Source organism: Eulemur rufifrons, chromosome 7 (genome assembly GCF_041146395.1).
Source record: "Eulemur rufifrons isolate Redbay chromosome 7, OSU_ERuf_1, whole genome shotgun sequence".
Taxonomy (NCBI): Eukaryota; Metazoa; Chordata; class Mammalia; order Primates; family Lemuridae; genus Eulemur; species Eulemur rufifrons.
Genome location: NC_090989.1, coordinates 114,627,400 through 114,651,552, shown reverse-complemented (window position 1 = coordinate 114,651,552; position 24,153 = coordinate 114,627,400). Strand labels below are relative to the sequence as shown.

General features: G+C 34.8%; 1 protein-coding gene and 1 pseudogene across 2 annotated transcripts in view; one reads left to right on the top strand and one right to left on the bottom strand.

Annotated features, from left to right (window-relative positions):
- ATR (ATR serine/threonine kinase) overlaps positions 1-24,153 on the bottom strand; it is a 115,874-nt gene that overhangs the window by 74,336 nt on the left and 17,385 nt on the right. The window contains exons 4-17 of one of the 2 annotated variants that reach the window (XM_069473139.1): positions 22,345-23,219; positions 21,401-21,579; positions 20,718-20,909; positions 19,499-19,689; positions 18,711-18,863; positions 17,153-17,345; positions 16,649-16,911; positions 15,546-15,736; positions 15,362-15,462; positions 14,991-15,162; positions 13,189-13,359; positions 11,060-11,254; positions 9,624-9,809; positions 1,307-1,399 (exon numbers count right to left, since the gene is read on the bottom strand). In XM_069473139.1, coding sequence (XP_069329240.1) covers positions 1,307-1,399; positions 9,624-9,809; positions 11,060-11,254; positions 13,189-13,359; positions 14,991-15,162; positions 15,362-15,462; positions 15,546-15,736; positions 16,649-16,911; positions 17,153-17,345; positions 18,711-18,863; positions 19,499-19,689; positions 20,718-20,909; positions 21,401-21,579; positions 22,345-23,219 — 3,155 coding nt within the window. The remainder of the gene's footprint in view (positions 1-1,306; positions 1,400-9,623; positions 9,810-11,059; positions 11,255-13,188; positions 13,360-14,990; positions 15,163-15,361; positions 15,463-15,545; positions 15,737-16,648; positions 16,912-17,152; positions 17,346-18,710; positions 18,864-19,498; positions 19,690-20,717; positions 20,910-21,400; positions 21,580-22,344; positions 23,220-24,153) is intronic. The other variant, XM_069473140.1, reaches the window with a different exon arrangement.
- On the top strand, positions 2,359-2,970 carry LOC138387751 (cell division control protein 42 homolog pseudogene; annotated as a pseudogene).

The following is a 24,153-nucleotide window of genomic DNA, read 5'->3' as shown; positions in this document are numbered from 1 at the left end:
TCATTCTCTCACTTATGATAACAATTGTGATAACAGTAAGAAAGAAGCCATGTAGATAGAATAGTAATTGTCTGGAGGATTAAATTTACTATTTGACATAAAAAAAAAAAGGCATTGGTTGCTGAAATTGGCAGAGATAAGTATATCATATCTTTCTTAGTTCCTTAAAATTATACAAGAGAAGGGGAATACAAACTGAAATAAAAAGCTTCCATTCGTAGGTTTTACCTGTAATCTTACTGACTGCAGAGGTGGAAAGCAACAAAAAGGGAAATTTTTTTTTTTTTTTTTTTTTTGAGACAGAGTCTCACTTTGTTGCCCGGGCTAGAGTGAGTGCCATGGCGTCAGCCTAGCTCACAGCAACCTCAAACTCCTGGGCTTAAGCGATCCTCCTGTCTCAGCCTCCCGAGTAGCTGGGACTACAGGCATGCGCCACCATGCCCGGCTAATTTTTTCTATATATATTTTAGTTGTCCATATAATTTCTTTCTATTTTTAGTAGAGACAGGGTCTCGCTCTTGCTCAGGCTGGTCTCGAACTCCGGACCTTGAGCGATCCACCCGCCTCGGCCTCCCAGAGTGCTAGGATTACAGGCGTGAGCCACCGCGCCCGGCCCAAAAAGGGAAATTTTATCAATATCCAAAAATTTATTCCAATCTACAGGACAAAAATTTCCAACAGTGACTAACTGTAATAGTAGTCATAATGAAACTTCATTTTGCCACAAGCACTTAAACATAAACTGACAAATACTGACGTTGCCTTACTTTATAAAAACCTACCATTTTTGCTGTTGAAAACACCAGGGGCCATGACCCATATCAGACCAATTTGAAGCAATGAGATTCAATTATGCAACTTTTGTTTGAGTTATAAATGATTACTGGTGTCTTTCTTCCATTGGACTAGATGTTGTGATGACGTGAGCCTGAAGTCATTAAAGTCATTACCTAGCACTTAAGTATAGAGCCAACCCAGGTGAATATGAGCTAAAAGATTGACTGAGAACATTTTTTAGTCCAAAATCAAGTTATGCCCAAAGCTAAGTTACCCTTACACTTTTAGTCACACTGCCAACAAGTTCCTTTGGGTTTTTCTATCACTCATAAACAAAAGAACTATAAGTGACACAATTCCAATTTTTCATCTCCCAAAAGCTTATACAAGTTGTTCAGCAATATAGAATGTCATATATTTAGTTATTTCTCATTTTTGAATGTTTGTAGCCAGAAGCAGAAATCATATCTCCTGCATATTCTATATGAATTCCATTCTAGCACTTTGCAACTCAACTATCACTACTTACCATTTTCTTATCTTCAATGCCAACACTGGAGCTCAGTAACTGCATGTTAAAAAAGGCCAAAATGCCCAACAACTTGGGTTGTAAATAATCAGCCTAAAAATAAAAACCAATATTATATAAGTTTTATACAGATCAAATCTCTTAAATTGACAATTTAGTTATTTAAATAATATCATTTATATTTTACCTAACTAGATTAGAGTATTAGAAATAAACATTTGGTAAATTTTCTCCAAAAGCACATACTTTCACATCTAATATTTAAAGAAATTAATGAAACTGATTTATAATCACCATGACAGAATATGATTAAACAGTACAGTATACAATGAGGAAATCATGAGCTTCTGAATCATGGAGTGAGATGGGATGGCAGCCTCGGGATCTGATTCACGTCAGGATCCACAGTGAAGAGGAAAAGAAGGGAGAGGAGAATAGAGAAAGACTGTCCTTATTCTATAGCATTTAGAACTAAGCTGGAAAAAAGTAAAGTACTTGATTACAGAAAAAGTACCCTCCCACAAAAGGTCTGACATAGGGGTCAATACCCCCTGAGGTAAGAGCGGCAAAGAAGTACAAGATTAAGGGCATCAACAACTGCAGACTAGTTATCACCATCCATGATACTTTGGGTATTCTGAAGTGAATATAGTTCATTCTTTGAGAGAGGGTCCTAGAGGAGAGGGTATGGGCTTTAAGTCAGCCAAACTTGGGTTTGAATTCCAATTTTGACACTTCCTAGTGTGTGATCTTAAATAAGTTATTTAACTCCTCTGAGTCTGTAAAATGGGAACAACAAAAGCACCTACCGCATAGACTTGTTGTAAAGATTAAATAAGATAGGCCAATGCCCCAGTGGAGATGCTGAGGTCAACATCAGGTTTGAAATATTTAAAGTGGATACAGTATGCCTACACAATGAGTGCAATGCGCACCGTTTGGGGAACGGTAACACTTGAAGGTGCTGACTCGGGAAGGGGGCATGGGGAAGGGAGGGAAAAAAATAAAAAATAAAAAAATAAAAATAAAGTGGATACAAAACTATATCAGCAATGCTGACAGTTAAATGTGTTATTGTGGGTGATGGTGCTATTGGTAAAACATGCCTCCTGATATCCTACACAAGAAACAAATTTCCATCAAATATGTACTGACTGTTTTTGACAACTATGCAGTCATAGCTATGATTAGTGGAGGGCCATATCCTCTTGGTCTTTTTGACACTGCAGGACAAGAGGATCATGACAGATTACAACCACTGAGTTATCCACAAACAGATGTATTTCTAGTCTGTTTTTCAGTGGTCTTTCCATCCTCATTTGAAAATGTGAAAGAAAAGCGGATGCCTGAGATAACCACCGTCCAAAGACTCCTTCCCCGCTTGTTGAGACCCGAATTGATCTCAGATATGACCCCTCTACTATTGACAAACTTGCCAAGAATAAACAGAAGGCCATCACTCCAGAGACTGCTGAAAAGCTGGCCTGTGACCTGAAGGCTGTTAAGTATATGGAGTGTTCTGCACCCACACAGAAAGGCCTAAGAAAGTATTTGATTAAGCAATATTGGCTGTCCTGCAGTCTCCTGAGCAAAGAAGAACCACAGGCGTGTGCTGCTATGAACATCTCTCCAGAGCCCTTTTACCAAAACTGCTGTTGACATAATACTAAAAGCAATGTTTAAGTCAAACTGAAGATTAAAAATTAAAATTCATTTTTGCAATAATGACAAATGCCCTACACCTGCTCACATGGACTCATGTGAGACAAAGCTCATAGGTATGACCCCTGCTACCCCTAATACTAGTTAATTTTGAACAATTGTGTATTGTCAGAAAAGTGATCAGTACTAGTTTTTGTTTTGTTGTTTAAGAAAATTTTTTTTTAAAGCAAGGCCTGCTTGTGATGACTCTGTAACAGATTAATTCAAATTGTTGAAGCTGCTCTCTGGTTCTACTCTGGAGAGTAATCTGGGACATCTTAGTGTTGTTGTTTTTTTTTCCCCTCTGTTTTTGGGGAAGTGTGTGTGTGGTTTGTTTTTCAGTCTTCTTTTTAAAATTCATTAACCAGTAGACAGCCCTTAAGGGGAAGAGGACAGATTGGTTCCACATTCCACTTCCTAGACCTAGTTTAGAAAACACATTGCCCATGGGGTGCTTTTAGGAGTATAGTAAATGCCTCATTTAATAAAATATTCCTTTTTGAAAGTTTCCCTTTTTTCCACCCTTGAGTAGATCCACTATTTGATGAAACTCATGAAAGTGGGTGGAACCTGTCTTGTCCCTCCAGTTTTCTAGGATACACTATATATGTCAATGTGACTTTCAAGGAAATTTGTTTGCCATTTGCTGATTTTTTTGGAAGTTAATTTCTAACTTCTTTCACTGATAAACGAAGAAAAGTATTGGATCTTTGTAATATACCAAATGGTTGGAGTTCATAATTTAAAAATTTTTTTTTCCTGTCAGTCATTGTCTTATATGCTTGGCATAGATTTACAACTTGATAGTAGATGATATGGTGTTCCTAGAATGCAGGTGGAGATATGAGGGGTGGTGTTAGAAGACAGATGTCTATGGAATGATAAACATCCTCTCAAACTGTGCGGATGGAGGCCTGCTTCATAAAGAAGCTGGGGGTAAGGGTGGGGACAACACTTAACAACATGGGGAAAAGTCAGGGGAATTCCTTTATTTCTATTTTGCATATGAGGAACCCTAGAGCAGCCAGATATGGCTCTCTAGTTTAATAAAAATCATGGAAAGAGTCTCATGAAGATTCTTCATAAGTGTGAATAGGGATTTTATCAGCTTATTTTGGTTGCAATTTCCAATTTCCAAAAACGTTCAGGTAATCTTTTCCACCTTCCCCAAATCCTAATTTTTGTAGATTCATTAATGTTGAACCATGCTTTCTCAGGTCTCAATTCTTTGTATATGCATTCTTTTCAGATGTATTAAATGAGCAAAAAACCTTCATGAGCAAAAAAAAAAAAAAGATAAAATAACATGCATTTAGCACTTAGTATATTGTTAAGTGCTAAATCAATTTGTTAATATTATTACAAACTAGAAACATGACTATTCTGTAAAGAAGAATATTCTTCTCTTTCAAAATCTTTATATATAGGCAAAAAAAAGAGCTGGGGATGAGTAGCAACTGAAGTATTTTCCAACTCTAGAAGAAAGCTGCATTGCTTGATGTTGAGGGATCTGAGGAGGTAGGTATTCCACATGTCCCTCTAGATTAGATGTCAGGATAAACTTTTCTCCTGCCCAGCACAGAAAATTATCTATTTTCAAGCCTAAAATTATATTTTGTTTTGCAAACTTCTGATTTGGATTGAGATTCAACTTTGGCATAATAATCCACAATTCACTAATTGTATGGTTCCAGCCTATGATTCTTAAATAAAAAGCAGATACAGAGGGCACACACACAACCCATGTTAACACTCTAATTTTAAAGTTTTTGCATTTCGACAAACAATTCTTTGAGTGCATTCATCTATCACTCACCAAATATTCATTATGTATGCTTAGAATACTGTGCTGGGTACAGGTGTTCAAGATAAGCAAAGTCATTCTCTCCCATTAGCTTACATGATAGACTATTATCAGTGAAAGACAATAAGTAAATATGTAAACTAAGTTGTGATAGTGCTATAAGAAAATAAATATGATCATGTGATAGGTAAGAAATGGGATAAGAGAGTTTAGATATTGGGTATTCAGGAAACTCTAAAATCTAAAGAATGAGAAAGACCCAGGAAGCAGCTGCCTAATTGTTACACTAATGATCTAGCTTTAACAAAGGCAAATTCATTATTTTTTAAATGCAGTGGACTTTTCAAAATTAAAATTAGAAAAACAACTTTAGCCTCATAGTTAGAGAATTTTATTTCTTTGGACTCAAGCTGAAATACAAGCCTTACATTGCCTTAAAAAAAAAAAAGAAAGAAAGAAAGATCCAGATTATTCCAAGTAGAAAGACTATCTAGAGCAAAGACTTTGAAGCAAAAAACCTTGGCATGTAGAAGAAACACAAAGGAAATGGTGCTGAAACATAGGGAGAAAAGAAGAAAAAAGCAGTACAATACCAGAGTAGAAAGGTAGGCAGATCATGTATGGCCTCATAGATTTTATTTTAAGAGCAATGAAAAACCAGAGAAGGAATTTAAGCAGGGAAATGCCATGAGTTCGTAAAAGAGCACCCCAAATGCTCTGTACATAATTGATTGCAGAATGAGGAGAATGAAAAGAAAGAACACTTAGGAGGCTTTCAGACTTGTCCCAGAGAAGGATAAAATGGTTGTTTGTATGAGGGTGGTGGCATCAGAGACAGAAAGACATATTTTGGACATAGACTTGATAGGACTTGCCCATAGTATGATTATAAACGGTGAAGGAAGCAAGTGGGCAGATAGTGGTACTACTTCCTGAAACAGGGAAGACCAGTGGAAAAACAAGTTAAGGAAAGAAAATAAAAATTTCTAATGAACATGTTATGTTTAGACTTGCTTGAAATGCTTATAAGACAGGTAAATAGAGATGACAAAAAGGAAGTTGAGGCCAGGTACAGTGGCTCACGCCTGTAATCCCAACACTTTGGGAGACTGAGGTGGGAGGATCACTTGAGGCCAGGAATTGGAGACCAGGAGTTGGAGACCAGACTGAGAAACATAGCAAGACCCTGTCTCTACAAAAAATAGAAAATATAGCCAGGCATGGTGGTACGTGCCTATAGTCCCAGCTACTCTGGAGGCTGAGGTAGAAGGATCATACTTGAGCCCAGCAGTTTGAGGCTGCAGTGAGCTATGATGACACCACCTCATTCTAGCCTGGGCAACAGAGCGAGACCTGTCTCAAAAAAAAAAAGGAAGCTAAATAGTCTCTGCCTTCCTCTCACCCTCAGATCCTTTCTCTGCCCTCTTCTGCCTTGCTCTGTGCCTGGGAGGCTGATCAGACTGCATCACTTAAGATCCTGTGCCTTCTGACTTCCCACTGAATTCAGTCAAGAGAAAGCACCAATAGAACAGAGGGTAAGAAGAGAGGGTGTGGTATTTATATTTCCTGCTCCCTCTATGTTTTGAAGTAGTTTTGGTAGCAGCCGCATCACTCTATAAGGAAAGGACTCTTCTCGCGATTCTAGTTTTCAATCAGGTTAGAGTAAAATTATTTCTTCCTCTTTCCCAGAACTAAAGGGAGCATTAAGCTTTGTGCTGTTCATAGTTCCTGGGTTCCTTAACCTTGCCCATGACATTGAAAGTAGCCCCTCTGTTAAATTATTTTCACTTAAATATTTTTTGTGTGCCATCTGCTTCTTCCCAGAACCTAACCTATATAAACCCACAAGTCCAAAACTCAGGGGAGGTCTGGACTAAAATTTCAACTATAAAATCATGCTAAAGAAAAGGACCAAATGAGGTAATTTAAGGAGAGAATTAAGATGGGGGGAAAAGAGCCAATTACATGGTCCCAAATCATTCTAATACTTAGAAGATAAAGTAAATAATATCCTCTAGAAATTATTATCCTCCTTTACTGGAAAGAGCCAGTAAACAAAACTAAGAATGAGTGAAAAAAAAAAAAAATCAAGACAGTGTGGCATCACAGACACCACATGGGAAGGGATGGTCAAGTGTGCCCAATGCTACTAAAAGGTTGAATAAGATATGGACAGAGAAGTGACCATGATATTTAATAGCAGGAAGACTGCTGGTGACCCTGACAAGAAGAATTTCATAAAATAGTGAGAACAGAACCAGACTAGAATGGATTCATTTAATGGGAAATGAGAAAGCAGAGACAGAAACCTCTCTCAAGATATTTTGCTGATAGTCCTTTAAGTCTCTTAAAGGAATGAGGGCAATCAAAAGGAAAAAATATCCCAGATACTCAGAAGGCTGAAGCAGGAAGATCTCTTGAGCCCAGTAGTTATAGATCAGCCTGGGCATTATAGCGAGAGACTGTCTCAAAATAAAAAATTTTTTTTTTTTTTTTTGAGACAGAGTCTCGCTCTGTTGCCCGGGCTAGAGTGAGTGCCGTGGCGTCAGCCTAGCTCACAGCAACCTCAAACTCCTGGGCTTAAGCAATCCTGCTGCCTCAGCCTCCCGAGTAGCTGGGACTACAGGCATGCGCCACCATGCCCGGCTAATTTTTTCTATATATATTTTTAGTTGGCCAGATAATTTCTTTCTATTTTTTAGTAGAGACGGGGTCTCACTCTTGCTCAGGCTGGTCTCGAACTCCTGAGCTCCAGTGATCCGCCCGCCTCGGCCTCCCAGAGTGCTAGGATTACAGGCGTGAGCCACCACGCCCGGCCTCAAAATAAAAAATTTTAAAAATTTAAAAAATAAAAGAAGGAAAGAAAAAAAATTGTAAGTCTGAGGATTTACATATTTTTTCAGATAAAGGCAGAAAATAGTAATTTCAGATACAAATTTAAGGTAGAGAAAGATAACAAGGGATAACATATCTTTGAAGTTCCCTTCAATCCAACAATGGTTTAACTATAGTTAGAAGTGATAAGTTTAGTTTGCTGTGTCAAGGAAGGGGTAGTTCAGGGGTGGGAAGGGTGAGGGGAGAGATACAAAAATGTTCTAATATATGTAGAGTTTAAAAGCAGTGGAGAAAAATGCCCATCAATTCATGAGTGGATTAGTAAAATGTGGTATATGTATACCATGGAGTATTACTCAGCTATAAGAAATAACGGTGATATAGAATCTCTTTTGTTCTCCTGGAGAGAGTTGGAACCCATTTTATTAAGTGAAGTATCTCAAGAATGGAAAAATAAGCACCACGTGTACTCACCAGCAAATTGGTTTCCCTGATCATCACCTAAGTGCACATTTGGGAATAATACCAATTGGGTTTTGGACTGAGGTGGGGGGTCGGGGGAGGGGATGGGTGTATAACTACATGATGAGTGCATTGCGCACTGTCTGGGGAATGGACATGCTTGAATGTTCTGTCTTGGGGGGATGGGGGTGGGGGGAGGGGATGGGGGTATAACTATATGATGAGTGCATTGCGCACTGTCTGGGGAATGGTCACGCTTGAAGCTCTGACTTGGGGGGATGGGAGGGACATGGCCAATATATATAACCTGAACTTTTGTACCCCCATAATAAGCTGAAATAAAAAAAAACATAATAAAATAAAGCAGTGGAGAAAAATAACCTTCAACATTTTTACTCAGTGAAAAAATAAAATCTTCCAAAACCATTTAAAATCTACATTTTTCTTTTTTTTTTTTTTTATTTCATCTTATTGTTATGGGGGATACAGAATTGCAGGTTACATACGTTGCCCATGTACCGCCTTTCCCCCCAAGTCAGAGCTCCAGGCGTGTCCGTTCCCCAGGTAGTGCGCGTTGCACCCATCATGTAGGTATATGTCCCTCCCCGCCTACCCCCCTTCCCGAGTCAGCACCTTCAAGTGTTACCATTCCCCAAACGGTGCGCAATGCACTCATTGTGTAGGCATACACCCGTCCCCTCCCCCACCCCCCACCTCAGTCTGATATCCGATTGGTGTCGTTCCCAGATGTGTATTTAGGTGATGTTCAGGGAAACCAATTTTCTGGTGAGTACATGTGATGCTTGTTTTTCCATTCTTGGGATACTTCACTTAATATAATGGGTTCCAACTCTCTCCAGGAGAACCATAGAGATGTCATATCTTCATTATTCCTTATAGCTGAGTAATATTCCATGGTATACATATACCACAGCTTACTAATCCAATCATGTATTGATGGGCATTTGGGTTGTTTCCACATCTTTGCGATTGTGAATTGTGCTGCTATAAACATTCGGGTACATGTGTCTTTGTTACAGAATGACCTTTTTTCCTTTGGGTATATGCCCAGTAATGGCATTGCTGGGTCAAATGGCAGGTCTACTTGAATCTGTTTAAGATACCTCCATAATGCTTTCCACAGGGGTTGCACTAGTTTGCAGTCCCACCAGCAGTGTATGAGTGTTCCTGTCTCTCCACACCCACACCAACATGTGTTGTTTTGGGTTTTTTTGATAAAGGCCATTCTCATTGGGGTTAAGTGATATCTCATTGTGGTTTTGATTTGCATTTCTCTGATGAAAAATCTACATTTTTCAATGATAATATATATTGTTAATGCCTTACTGTGACCATGCAATTTAAATCAACCTTTCTGAAAGTAATAATATCAACTTAAAATTTAACAAATCTCTACCAGTTGGAAAATGAAAAAAAAAAATCAATTTCTTCAATTTCATAATTAAGCTACAAAAAAGAAAAATAAACAAAAAATCCACTGAATATATTCCTTACCATCAGTTCAGGTGATGTGATATCTCTTGGGCCTTGATATGGATCATCACCAGATGCAAACGAGGCAAGTATTGACAAACCATTGAAAACCTGTTGATAGTGTTCTCCAATACGCAGCAATAATTCATTATGCAATCCTTGGAAATCCTGTCTCAACAGGCTCCCCAGTTCGATTTCTGTTTCATTCTAATCAAAGATATATTTTAAAAAAGTTAAAAAAAGTTTTTTTCCCTCATACTAACATCCTAGAAATAAGTATATTGATTTTAACATGCTATTAGTAAATCAGGAGCTCTACACTAGATGATAGGATTTAATAACAGTATTAAGAAAAGGCAGCCGAAAAGTATTCTAATCTTATTCTCTCCTGATAGGTCTCCCATGGGTTTTAGGTAATGAAGTGATATGATTTTACTTTGAAATAAAATTTAAAAAAGAAAGTCCTAGTTTTCTCTAACATATTATAATATCATCAACTCAGTATTTATAGACACATAACCCCTGTGAGGAAATACATTATAGTGGCTTAGAGCAGTCATTCTGGTCAGATTCCTTTAGTTATATCTTAGCTGTCACTTACTAGTTGCTCTGTGACTTGGACAGGTTACCTAATCTAGCCTCCCTCTGCCTAGATTCCTCATCTGCAAAATAAAAAAATAATAGTACCTTTCTCTCATTGGGTAATTGTGAGGATTAAGTGAAATAATCAACATAAATTATTTAGCACAGTTTCTGACATGTAGTAAGCACTTCATAAATACTTATCATTCTACCTTCACAATATACAGATTTACTTTCTGAAGATGAATAAATACATTCAATATTCAATAACTCATGTGGAAAGAGATCTGCTCTTGGTATATTATGACACAAGAGAAATAAATTAACATCAGAGAAAGCAGTAAAGTTATATGCATGTTTCTGGTAGGTTTTCTTGTTCCTGTGTAATCTCACATTCCTCAAAGATATTGTTAATATGACACCAAAAAAGAAGCACAAGCTATAATTTTAAATTTAAAAACGAGCAAGAAACTGGGCCAAACTGTAACCAGAGCACCAAGTAACTAAACACAGATGTTATACCACAGTTGGAGGTGGTTGCCTTTTCCTACAGATAAAATAACCTATATCTCTTCAGCCAACTTAAAGCTCCAATCAAATGAAAAATACTAATGAAATCAGCTGAGAACCTCATCCATGAAAGGATGACTACCATATCCCATTATGGAGAAATAATCAAAGAAAATAACAAAAGAAGAATTCTATTTAATATGCTCCCAGGACAAAGATTATTTAACATAACATTTAAACTTACATTCTTCAGGATAGGCTGTAAATTATTCGTCCTCCTTCCTATAAGACTGTTACAATAGCATTACTATTAATACAATACTAATTTATACAAAAGAGTAAAACATATACAAATATTCAATTACCTTCAGATAATGAAGGGCACGTTCTAATTCATCTTTAGAACAGGAACAGACCAAATGGGAAAAAATATATTTGAAGTTATTTATTAAAATCTCTCTACGATTGACATTTAATTGTTTTCCTAAAGTTCGAATGAGAGCAGAAGCTGCAGGGCTGGCTTTGGCAGCCAGATCAGGTAGTAGAACTTGTAATGTCCTCTGAAAAAGAATGCCACAATTACCAAAAAGTACATTTGTCTGGCTGATAAAATATCACATAAGCTATGTGCAAAAATATTTTTAAATGCCATACAAATTTGGAGTCCCCATGACTTATATTTGAATTCATATTTACCATTTATTCACCAACAGATATTTACTGAGCATCTACTATGATTCAGGCACTGCAGACATAGCAGTGAACATAATAGGCAAGATGCCTGGTGGCACAGAGTTTATATTGTAAAAAGGTGTTGAAACAGACAGTAAGTAAGCAAACATAAAAGTAAAGAAGATAATTTCTCAGGAGTGTTAAAGTATATTCATGCTGTAAGGTAGAAGTCCCAGAACTGATATATTTGAACTTGTATTTAAAGAATAAGGAAGAGTAACCATAAAGGCAATTTTTAAAAAATTTTTAAAATTAAAGAGTTGATACTACAATGTTAAAAAAAAAACTTTTAACACATCCACCACCCAAATACTGCAACAAATCTATTTTTATTTTAGTCCACTTCCTTTAAGATGTTGTTCATAAGATATACACAAAATGCGGCCGGGCGCGGTGGCTCACGCCTGTAATCCTAGCACTCTGGGAGGCCGAGGTGGGCGGATCGTTTGAGCTCAGGAGTTCGAGACCAGCCTGAGCAAGAGCGAGACCCCACCTCTACTAAAAATAGAAAGAAATTATATGGACAGCTAAAAATATATATAGAAAAAATTAGCCGGGCATGGTGGCGCATGCCTGTAGTCCCAGCTACTCGGGAGGCTGAGACAGGAGGATCGCTTGAGCTCAGGAGTTTGAGGTTGCTGTGAGCTAGGCTGACGCCACGGCACTCACTCTAGCCTGGGCAACAGAGTGAGACTCTGTCTCAAAAAAAAAAAAAAAAAAAAAAAAAAAAAAAGATATACACAAAATGCAAAGATAAAATAATTTCATTTATTCATTCTACATGTATCTAATGAATACTTAGCATGTCAATCACTATCCTAAGCACTGCAGATGTGATAGTGAACAACACCAAGACTGCCCTAAGAGATGTTTATACCTTACTTATAACTTTCAACTTAATATTAACACTATAAGACTGCTGTATAAAATAATATTATAAGGTAGTTTCTACAAAGTTGTCATAATTGTTATGTTAATAGGTTACATAATATCCTATGATATACTTTGCAGTATGGAGTGGTTTAAGAAGCCTTTGAAAAGTCATTTAGTTTTGCCTCAGGGTTTCATTTTTGTTTTGTTTTGCTACTTACATAATATTGAAATAAACATCTGTACTTTATGGTTCCCAGAGTGGAATTACTGAGTGAAAAAGTATGAATATTTTTGTGGTCCTTCCCATATACTGTCATATTTCCTTCCAGTATTGACCAATTTATAAGCAATTAAAGTTTGTTAAAAGATAGTAATATTGTAAGTAAAAATTCTGTATGAATTGTCATTATAATTTATAAATTAAGAGTAATGATAAACTTTGCCTTTGGAGAAGGTAGGAAGATAATCTACTCCATCATCTTTTAAATCTCAGCTCCAAAGACTTTTCAAAGGCTTCCTAAACCACACCATATTATAAAGTATGTCATTTGAATTCAAAACAGATCATCTTCTATAACAGAAGAGTTTTGTACTTTATTACTCCACCTCCTTAGGGGTAGAAATGATCATATTAGACTTTAAATTACCAATAGAATCAATCACAGCACTAAAGACATAAGGGTTCAAATAGTTCACTGAACTGATTAGCATTATTCAGTTAGCATTAACTTTTCATAACAGCTAACCATACAGAACAATGACTGAAATCAGCATGAACTTAAGTTTTACAATGTAAGAATAATCTCACATGAAAGTCAAAATCTAGAATGGAATGAATAAAATATTGAATTGCAAACCTCAATTAAGTGAACCATATATTTCAACTTACGGTAAGAAAACGATTAAGATCAGGAAAGTCAAAAACGTTGGCAATTTCAGACAAGGTATTTAAAGCCATTTCTCTCTGGTGTGCTACGTCTTGTTTTCTCATCTCAGCATTCTGGCATGGAGTACTAGGAAGTGCTGTCATCTGACTGGAGTGGAGGGATTCTACCAAAAACTAGAACAAAAACAATTTTATTCTTAGTTTTCACATAAGGAAGAAATTTTAACTAATACTTTTTAAGGTAACATAAAAGACAGTATCAAACAATGATCTACGTTACCTGAATTGGTTCATTTAATTTTTATAACAACCTTAATGAGGTAGATTACATCATAATCACCCTTTTACAGATGAAGTAACCAGGCTTAGTTATGAAACCGGAATATCATGCTAAGGATTTTACCACAAATACAGGGTAAAGACAGTATTTTAACACAGCCTACTGCACAGCCAAGGAAACTATCACTAGAGCAGACAACCTACAGAATGGGAGAAAATATTTGCATTCTATATATCCGATAAAGGGCTGATAACTAGAATCTATATAGAACTCAGGAAAATCAGTAAGAAAAAAAATCAAGCAACCCATTAAAAAGTGGGCAAAGGACATGAACAGAAACTTTTCAAAAGAAGACAGACTAATGGCCAACAAACATATGAAAAAAGTTCAACATCTCTAATCAGCAGGGAAATGCAAATCAAAACCACAATGAGATTATCACTTAACTCCAGTGAGAATGGCTTTTATCAAAAAGTCCAAAAACAACAAATGTTGATATGGATGCGGAGAGACAGGAACACTCATACACTGCTGGTGGGACTGCAAACTAGTACAACCCCTGTGGAAAGCAATATGGAGATACCTCAAAGAGCTACAAGTAGAACTATACCACTTGATCCAGAAATCCCATTACTGGGCATCTACCCAAAGGAAAAAAAGGCATTCTATAAAAAAGACATCTGCACTAGAATGTTTATAGCAGCACAATTTACAATTGCAAAGATGTGGAAAGAACTCAAGTGCCTACCAATGCACGAGTGGATTAACAAAAATGTGGTATATGTATACTATGGAATTCAACTCAGCAATAAAAAACGATGCTGATCTAGCACCTCTTGTATTATCCTGGATGGAGCTGAAGCCCATTCTACTAAATGAAGTATCACAAGAATGGAAAAACAAGCACCACATGTACTCACCATCAAATTGGTATTAACTGATCAACATTTATGTGCACATATAGTAGTAACATTCATCAGGTGTCAGGCAAGTGGGAAGGGGGAGGAAGGGATGGGTGTAGTCCGCACTGTCTGGAGGATGGACATGCTTTAAGCTCTGACTTGGGTGAGGCAAAGGCAATATATGTAACCTAAACATTTGTACCCCCATAATATGCTGAAATAAAAAATAAAATAAAAAAACAAACACAACCTAGCTTTTCAGCCATTAATTGAATATATAATATTTAAACAAAGTGCCATACAGATAATATCAAGGCATAAAAGAGTTTATCACTAATAAGGCTAAAAAAGAAAGACAACTCCCTAAAAGAGTATAATAATTAAATACATTATTTTGAAATGGTTTCTCCTCTCTTCCATTTATAATCTTTGTCTTCAGACCAATATCCTACAGTACAAAAATGGCAACATTCCAGTTCTCTTAAATAAATACATCATTTTAAAAAATTATCTTTTAAAGCAAGCAAAATAAAACATGTATAAATGTTCTTTTTTTTTTTTTTTTTTTAAACTATTGTGAAGTACTGCTATTGTCTATAGTTAAGACAAATGCTGACTCTTACCTGACAGATGGGTTTTTTATACTGGCTGAAGAAGTTTTGCAATTTAACACTTTTAGCTGCAACCAGAGCTCTAATTTCTGTGTATGCTGCTCCAGAGACAGATGCTGACTTGGATAACAAACAGTGCAATAGGTGCAAGAGTGCAAAAGGTACCAAATCTCCTTTTGCTGCCCTGAAATTAAAAACACACACACACACAGACGTATAATCAATGACTTAGAAACAAACAGGAATCCATAAATAAATGCATGTAGAATCACTTTTTTTCTATATTATCATATATCTCATATCACCATTTCTAACACCAGGCAAATAAAAATGGAGAATAGCCAAAATAAATAAAGAAGAATACAAAAGCTAACCAAGTATACCTTCCAATATCTCCTGTTGTAAGAATCAGCGTATCCTTCAACTCAATATTTCTGGATATTTGGGCATGTGTATATGCTTCCTTCATTCTTAAGACAAAAAGCTAGAACAATAAAAGTAACTGGTTAAGAAATTTTTAGAGCTAGGTTTATGAAAATCTAAATGTTAAAAATAAAAATTATCAACCTCTTTTATAAATCCATCTTCAGAGTCCAAGGATTCCAATATATGCTTGATATTTCCACTAAAAGACACTCTAACGTCCTTGTCTGGATCTTCCATTAAGTTTAATAAAGTTCCAAGAACTGCTTTTACATCTGTTTCATCTTCTCTAAAATCAAGATGCTTACAAAGATGAGGTAGATTATCTATGAAAGCTAAAAGAGTATCTAACTTAACACATTAAACATCAAAGTTATACTGTAAAAATATTGTTAATAAGTAATATGCCACAAAGAATCCTAAATTGCCTTAAATTGTCAATATTTAATATTTAAGTATGTATAGTATACAAAATTTTAGGGAATAAAAATGGATAGTTGTAAATTTAAATTTATGCTTAATAAGTCATAAATGATATAAATCTAAAATAAACTCCAGAATTTTTTAAGTTATAAAATAACTAGTCTCTTTTAGATTCTGTAGACCATTAGGTTACCAAGACAGACTTAAAAGCACACTTCACTGACCCAAAGAATGCTGAACTAAGATTTTAGCCTTATTATTAACCTTACAAGATTTAGGGAGTCTTAGAAACCATTTATCATCTAATGCTTTGTTGAGAACAATTTCAACTTACTACCTGAACAAATGGATCTTTCAAGTATTTGTGTAAATCTCATGCTCCCAATAAACTCATACTCCATTACCACTGGAAAGTGGTCAAGAAGATACAATGTGTAATCCTCAATTGGGTAAGGTAATCTAACTATTTGAAGTTCTGAAGGTCCAAGGTGGGGAAAGGGGATGCATTAAGAAGGTCTCTGGTATCACTGAAGAAGATAACAGAATACTGAAACTTAACAATTTTGAGCCAGCCATCAAGGTATGCCCTATTAGGCTGTCAAATTATAATAGTATCTTAAAAATCCCCAAATCACTTCTCTTACTGGTTCTGTGATACAATCTAATACCATTCAACCCACTTATATGTAATCATTACTGAGCATTGAATCTATCAAGCATGTAACTTGCTATAATTTTTTAAAGCTTCAGGCTAATTCTATCACTGATTTGAAAAATAGAACTTAAATAGGTTTTCAAGTATTAAATTAAGCATAATCACTTACCAAGTTTTACCGGACTAGGTGTTTTTTTTTTCAATAGGAAAAGGAATGGCTTGCAAACAGAAGCTTTTAATCGAGAAGATGAACACTCATGTTGAGAAGTGGCTTTTAAATTCTTACACAAGAGGTCCACACGTTCATGTACAGAGAAAGGTTCCATTAAAGAACTTGTCAAATAAAACATGCCATGAAGACTACAGACAAGTTGACCAAGTATAGAGGCAAATTCTTTCTTGACAATGTCAGAATCATCTTTGACTTTATCTCTGGGAGAAACAAAAGAAAAAATACTAAACCTTCTTGCTTAATTTTGTGGTCTAAATAGTCTTGCTTAATTTGGGACAAAAGTACTGGTAAAACAAAATCTAGAAGGAAAAAATTTTAAATTCTAAAACTGAAAGCAACATTTGTTCTAAATATTCAGCAATAAACATAACTTTGCCTATATAGCCAGAGAATTATGATCTTTCAAAGTGATATAGTCAAATTAAAAATCTTAATACATACATCAAGATCTTGGGAATTCTGTTACAAGAATTCTGCTGCTGCAATAAGATAAAAAATCCATTAACACAACTAGCCCGGATTACTTCATGGGAGCTCTGCAGGGCCCAGTTGTAAACTGCTGTTCTCCATTCAAGGAATATTCTTATTGGAAGCAGGGTTAGAAGAAATACACATTGTGACTGTGCCTGTGGTGCTGAAAAAATAAAGTCTATTAAACAATATTTCTAATAGTGTTAATTTTATATACATACATTATAAAGTCAAGTCACATCTAAAATATATCTAATATATAATTTAATTAAAAGCTCCTTTTTGAGAAAATAAAGCAAGTACACTGAAAAAGGTCTATATACAACCTTACTAAATAATCAGGGAAATGCAAATTGAAAATCACTCCCATCAGATAGAAAAAAAAAAAATAGTAAGAAGAAGAAGGTTAATTCCATGATATTTTTTCTTTTTTCTAGATAGAAAAAATTTTAAAGTTTGCCAAGTGTCAGTGAGGATGCAGATCAACAGGAACTCTTATATTCTGCTAACAGGAGTGTAAGTTGGCACATCTTTGGAGAATAATACAGCAGAATAGAGTTGAGGGTATACAAACCCTATAACCCAACAATTTCACTCCTAGGAAGATACCTTAAAATAGTGCTTCTCAAACTTTAATATGCATATGAATCACCTATTACTATCTTGTTAAAATGCAGATTCTGATTCAGTAGATCTGAGTGGAGTATGACATTCTCCATTTCTAACAAGTTCCTAAATGGTGGCAATGCTACAGACCACACTTTTCAAACAGCAATGCCTTGGAATGACTAAAGTGTCATTTATAAAAATATTCAATGAAATTTTGTTTCTAATTGTGAAAAAATTGGAAACAACTTGATTGCCTACCAACAGGAGTCCTGATAAATAGTGTCTATCTATATAGTTGGCTACTATTCAGAAGTTTCAATAACATACTAGAGCTACACATATCACCATACGTAAGTCTCAGGAAGATAATGCTGGCTAACAAAATGCAAGTTGCAAAAGGTAAATCAATTCTGTGTATTATTTAGGGATAAATACATATATAGTAAAATTAATACATCATTCATCAGAATAATCAATCAACACCAAATTCAGAATAGTAGTTATCTCTCGGGAAAGAATGAGGGAAATGAAATTAAAGAGCAACAATTAGAGGGCTTCCATTATATCTCTAACATTTTTATTTTTTAAACTGGGAAGCTGGTATAAGAGTGTTTGGTGCATTACTGTCCATTCTTTTTTTGTATTTCTCAAATATTTCATAATTTTATTAAATGAAAGTAAAGATATGTAAGGATATACTTCAAACTTTTTACAGTAAGAAAGGAAATGTAATATATGAGTGCAGGATTTCATTTGTTACTTTTTACTTATATAACTCCTTTTTTTAATTATTAAAAAAGTACTCCTCTTTTAATTATTGAAAAAATATAAATGATACATGTTAGAAGTCCTATATAGAGATGAATTAAGACAAAATAAAACAAACTACACACATAGATACAATTCTGTGACCACTTACAGTAGCTATCTGAAATCCTCTGGCTCAATGTTAGAAGATTAGTGGCAAATGTGGTCAACTTTAAACAGTCATCATCAGAATGGGAATAAATCCACGGAATTGAGAGCATTGCACATAAATCTTCCAGAATATGATCTTCAAATGAATTTTCTACTATAAAAACACACAATAGGTCTTTAATTATATTTTTTCCTTAATCATATCTAAATCAAGAGTCTTTTTTAAAATAAAAAAATATAGATACTTGAAACATCAAGTGGGATTATAATGAACATTCTATAAACATTTTTTTGAGACCATCTCACTCAGTGCAGTGGCATCATCCCAGCTCACAGCAACCTCAAACTCCTGGGCTTAAGCGATCCTCCTGCCTCAGCCTCCCAGAGTGCTAGGATTACAGGCATGAGCCACCACGTCCAGCCTAAACAGGGATTCTTTACATAGAGATCCAGGAATGATGGTTTGAGTTCTATGCACCCAAAGAAATTAAATGTGACTTTATAAAAATATGAACCTATGCATTTTTTAAAGAAGGATCTTCAAATTTCTAAATCAAAAAACTTAAAAGTCATAATTTCTATTGACTGAAGAATAATAAATCAAAATATTACACAAATAAATTTGGAACTCAGAAATTACTGACAAGTTTAATAGAACTGAAATTAAAAAAAAGAAAAAACTAGGCATTCCAAACACTTGTGCATTTAGGTTTCAGGCAAAAAAGAAAGCCTATTTCTATACTGATTATCTTTAAAGGTTACTCTGATCTATTGCTTATTTGTACTCACCTTGCATGTAAATCAAAGCATCATAAATTTTCATCACATTATCAATGACTGCCTCCAGGTCAGGTTTCTGAACAGATTCTAACAAACTCCTACAGCTCTTAAGCACTTTTGGGTAAAAATCCAATGACATCCAGGTTATCACTACTAAAGGTTTCTTCTTAGACTTGTGCTGACAGTCCTTGAAATTATGGCTGTAGTAAGTACATTTTTTAAAGACATTGGAATTAAGATGAATTTTGTTACAGTCAAATCTAATATTGTAGTAAAGCAAAAAATTGTGAATACCAAACTAATCTATAATCTTAAACCAATTTAAAGCAAATATGCAACTCAATTAATACATCATTATTATTTTTAATTTAATCTCTTTATGTTGGCTTAAATCACTCTTAGGATTTGGGAATTAAAATTAATCTAGGATACCTAAATGTGGCATCACCAGGTTTAAAAATGACTGAAGACATGCCTATGCAATTACTAACTGGCTTAGTAAGCCCTTTCTTCATACTATAGTAGGACAAGAGTAGACTTCAGCCTAATTATCTATTCCTTTAAGTTCTCTCAAATTTCAAATGTAATGGAATCTGAATTAACATAGTTTCTTTAAAATCACCTTAATAACTTTATATTGGCCAGTCAAAAGAGTAAGAAAATACAGAATAAATGATCATGAAAAAATTAACAATGAATGCTGGTCTAAAATGTAGCAGTAAAAATAAGACTGAATCTTCAAAGTTCACATTTTGCTTGTCTCATCTGATAGAAATATTAACCTATATTAAGAATACTGAACCAAAAATCTACCTCTAATAAGTCCTAAATTCCTACTCTTACTATCAAAGGAAGAAATGGAGTAGAATCAAAAGAACACTGGCTTTTGAGTTGTACATAAATGTATTCTGGTACTCTTTAATCATGAAAGTCAGTTTAGGCTTCAGACAAAAAAGAACCTTAACTTCTCTAAGCCTCAATTTCTAATTTGTAAAATAGGCATAATAGCATTTACCTCACAAGACTGTTATAAAGATTAAATGAGGTATGTACAGTGTTTAGCACAATGCCTAGCATTTAGCAAGCATTCAACAGCAAATTAATTTCTTATCTACCTCACTGATAAGTTTGTATTCTAAGGCTACATTAATCAAGTGAGTAACAAGTAAACACTAAATCTGAGTTCCATACAAAAGACCCACCCAAGAAAACCAAAAAGTTGTTTTACCAGTCTACATTTTGATGAGAACAGTGAACAGTACACAGAGCAGTCAGTTGTAAGACAACAGCAATTCCTTCTAAAGTCTGAATTACAGGATTCTTTAGGCTGCTGTATTCAAGGGAAATCTGAAGAGATTCAGCTTTCTCTTTTAGTGCACTCCATAATATGCTCTTTTTGCTCATATCCACATGTTTAATTCTATAATGAATTATAACCACAGTAGACAGATATTCATATTCAATATACATTTGATTCAAACATAAAACATATTTAAAACAAAACATACCATGTAATATCAACTACTAAAATTTATACTAAGATTTAAAATAACAATTAAAACAACATTCAGGGCTGACTGAAATATGGCAATTCTTTGGCTACCTTAGAAAAAACAGTTTAGTTGTTAATATTTTTAAAACTGCTGACAGATGTATAGTCTCAGATTTTTCATATATTAAAAAGTCAAATTAGGCATGTAAAAGCATGAAAAGTAACTATATTTAGCCATGAAATGTTTTATACTAAAATAGTCTACAAGAACTACTAAAATATTTTATGCATTCCTTTGACTACATTTAGAAAGGTATTCTTTATGTATTTAAATCAAAGCACTTAACTGAAGTTGATTTTAAAAAATGAATAAAGCTTTATTAAATAACTAAATACAAACTGAATAAAGACCATCATACTCCTCAGTCTGTTTTGATGCTCTTTTTGAAGAGTTTAGAGACAAGCTGAGCCGACGCCTTTTGGGTGATATACCATCACAATTACTGCTGAGGTTTTCCTGTTGAGTTTGGCATTCAATTTCCTCAATGATTTCCATACTTTCCATTTTCAAGGCTGCATAAAGTGGGCCCAACAAGTACTGAGAAAACAAAAATAATTTCAAAAAATATTTAAATATATTTATATTATTCATAGTCGGCAAGAATGCATTAGGTGTTAATTATATGTTTTCTAATAAGGTAAACTATTTTCAGAGTTTCATAAAGCAAAACAGACACCTAAGTTAATCTATATTATTTCACAGTCTATGTGTTAATATCAACTATGGTTCTATAGTCTTAGGCTTATGACAAAACCTTTTCTCTATAACATGTATCAAAATGCTACACAGAAAAATTCTGTAAGGGAATTACTAATGTTTTTCATACTACAAATCTGGCAAGACTTATAGATAAGATAAACTAAAATGTTTAATCAAGTTACTGCATATCTGACTGTTCTATTGTATTGCCTGTCCAAATAGGAAAACGCCACAATTTGGTATGACTAATTATTCATAGGTTTCTAACAGTGATTGATTATAACCTGTCAAACATAAAATCTATGTGAGTGATCAAAATGTCTGCAATTAAGTTGATAACTGGCATCCTTTTAATTAATATACTTCACAAATTCTACTTTAAAACATTCTATTCCATTGCTGTTCATTGCCAACTTAGTAACAAATTCTTCTGAAATCAAAAGAAAAATCCATAATAGGGAACCAGACTAGACTATGAAAATCATTTTTCTTGAATAATATGTTATTATTAAAGATATTCTATTTTCTCATTATTATATCTTGCACTTATGCATACACTTAAATTAACAAAATACGTAACAAGTAATCTTAAAAACAACTTACCTCTGCATCTACCTGAATTCCAAGCACATCCACAAGAGATCTACAAATATTTCTCACGTAGACCTTCCTGACTTGTAAAGCAGATTCATACCCAGCTGGCACAAATTTAAGGAAATACTGCAGTATATGGCACAAAGCTGTTTTTAGCAAATCAGACTTAAGCCGCATAAGCACACCATTTTCAAACATGACACTGAGTTTTTCCAGCAGCATATTTAAATAGACAGGTTCAATATTTCTATAAGCTTCTGCTTCAAAGGGGAAGAGGGTCTTTATCAGTTTTGATAATGGCTCTTCATAGAGTTTCAGTTGGTCAGTATCCATTTCTACAAGGTGTTTTAATAAGTCCAGAAATGAGCTGAAAAAAGTGCTGGCTGGTTGTGCTGGTAAGCCTCCAAGCTCAAAAAGTTCAGTTAAAAGGCTAATTGCTAAGGATTTAATTTTTGGAGTACCATACTCTAGCAGAACACAACCTATCTGCCAAAGTAGGAGTTCTTGCCTTCTAAAAAACACAATTGCAATAATACGAATAAGAACTGTTAATAAAGTGACTTCAATAAATTCTAAACTTTGCATGTTCATGAACTGCAAAGGAGCTGGTTGTAAATATCCCATGTGTTCATCTAACTGACTTAAAAATCGGCTAACAACCACTGGCCATTCCACATGTTCCACTGCATTTCTTCTGTGGAGGTAAATCAAGTCTTCAAAAAGATATAATAATTCCTTTGTGAGTACCCCAAAAATAGCAGGACTCTTGCTTTTAAAAAGAAATAGTAATGAGCAGATGACTTCACAAATTTTCTTGTGTAACATGTGACAGGATGGAGTGGCTGCAATCCGAAGAAGTCTCGTTATGATCCAATTACTGAATTCTTCAAAATAAACAAAAAAGGATATTAAAAATTAATCTGCTAAATGCTTAATGATTTTTAAAGTATAAACTTCACTAACAAAATAGTTAAAACAAAATAGTGTAAAACATTCCCTTCACAATGGAAATATATTATAATAGTTTAGAATACAGGCATACCTCATTTTATTGTGCTTCACAGATACTATATTTTTTTTACAAATTGAAGGTTTATGGAAACCCTGTGCTGACCATTTTTCCAACAGGATGTACTCACATTGTGTCTCTGTGTAAATTTTGGTAATTCTCACAATATTTCAAAACTTTTTTATTATTATTATATCTGTTGCGGTGATCTATAATCAGTGATCTGTATTGCGACTACTGTAATTGTTTGGGGGCACCATGAATCACACCCATACGAGATGGTGAACGTAATTGATAAATGTCATTTGTGTTCTGACTACTCCACTCACTGGTGGTTCCCCCATCTCTCTTCCTCTCCTTATGCCTCCCTATTCCCTGAGACACAACAATACTGAAATTAGGCCAATTCATAATCCTACAATCCTCTAAATGTTCAACTGAAAGTCGCATGTCTCGTAAGGCATGCCAAAAGCTTAGACAGGCCGAAAGGTAGGCCTCTTTCACTAAATAGTTAGCCAAGTTGTGAATGCAAAGAAAAATTCTTTTCTTTTCTTTCTTTCTTTCTTTTTTTTTTTTTTTTGAGACAGAGGCATTCTAGCTCTGTTGCCCGGGCTAGAGTGCTGTGGTGTCAGCCCAGCTCACAGCAACCTCAAACTCCTGGGCTCAAGCAATCCTGCTGCCTCAGCCTCCCGAGTAGCTGGGACTACAGGCATGTGCCACCATGCCCGGCTAATATTTTTCTATATAGATTTTTGGCTGTCCAAATCATTTCTTTCTATTTTTAGTAGAGATGGGTTCTCACTCTTGCT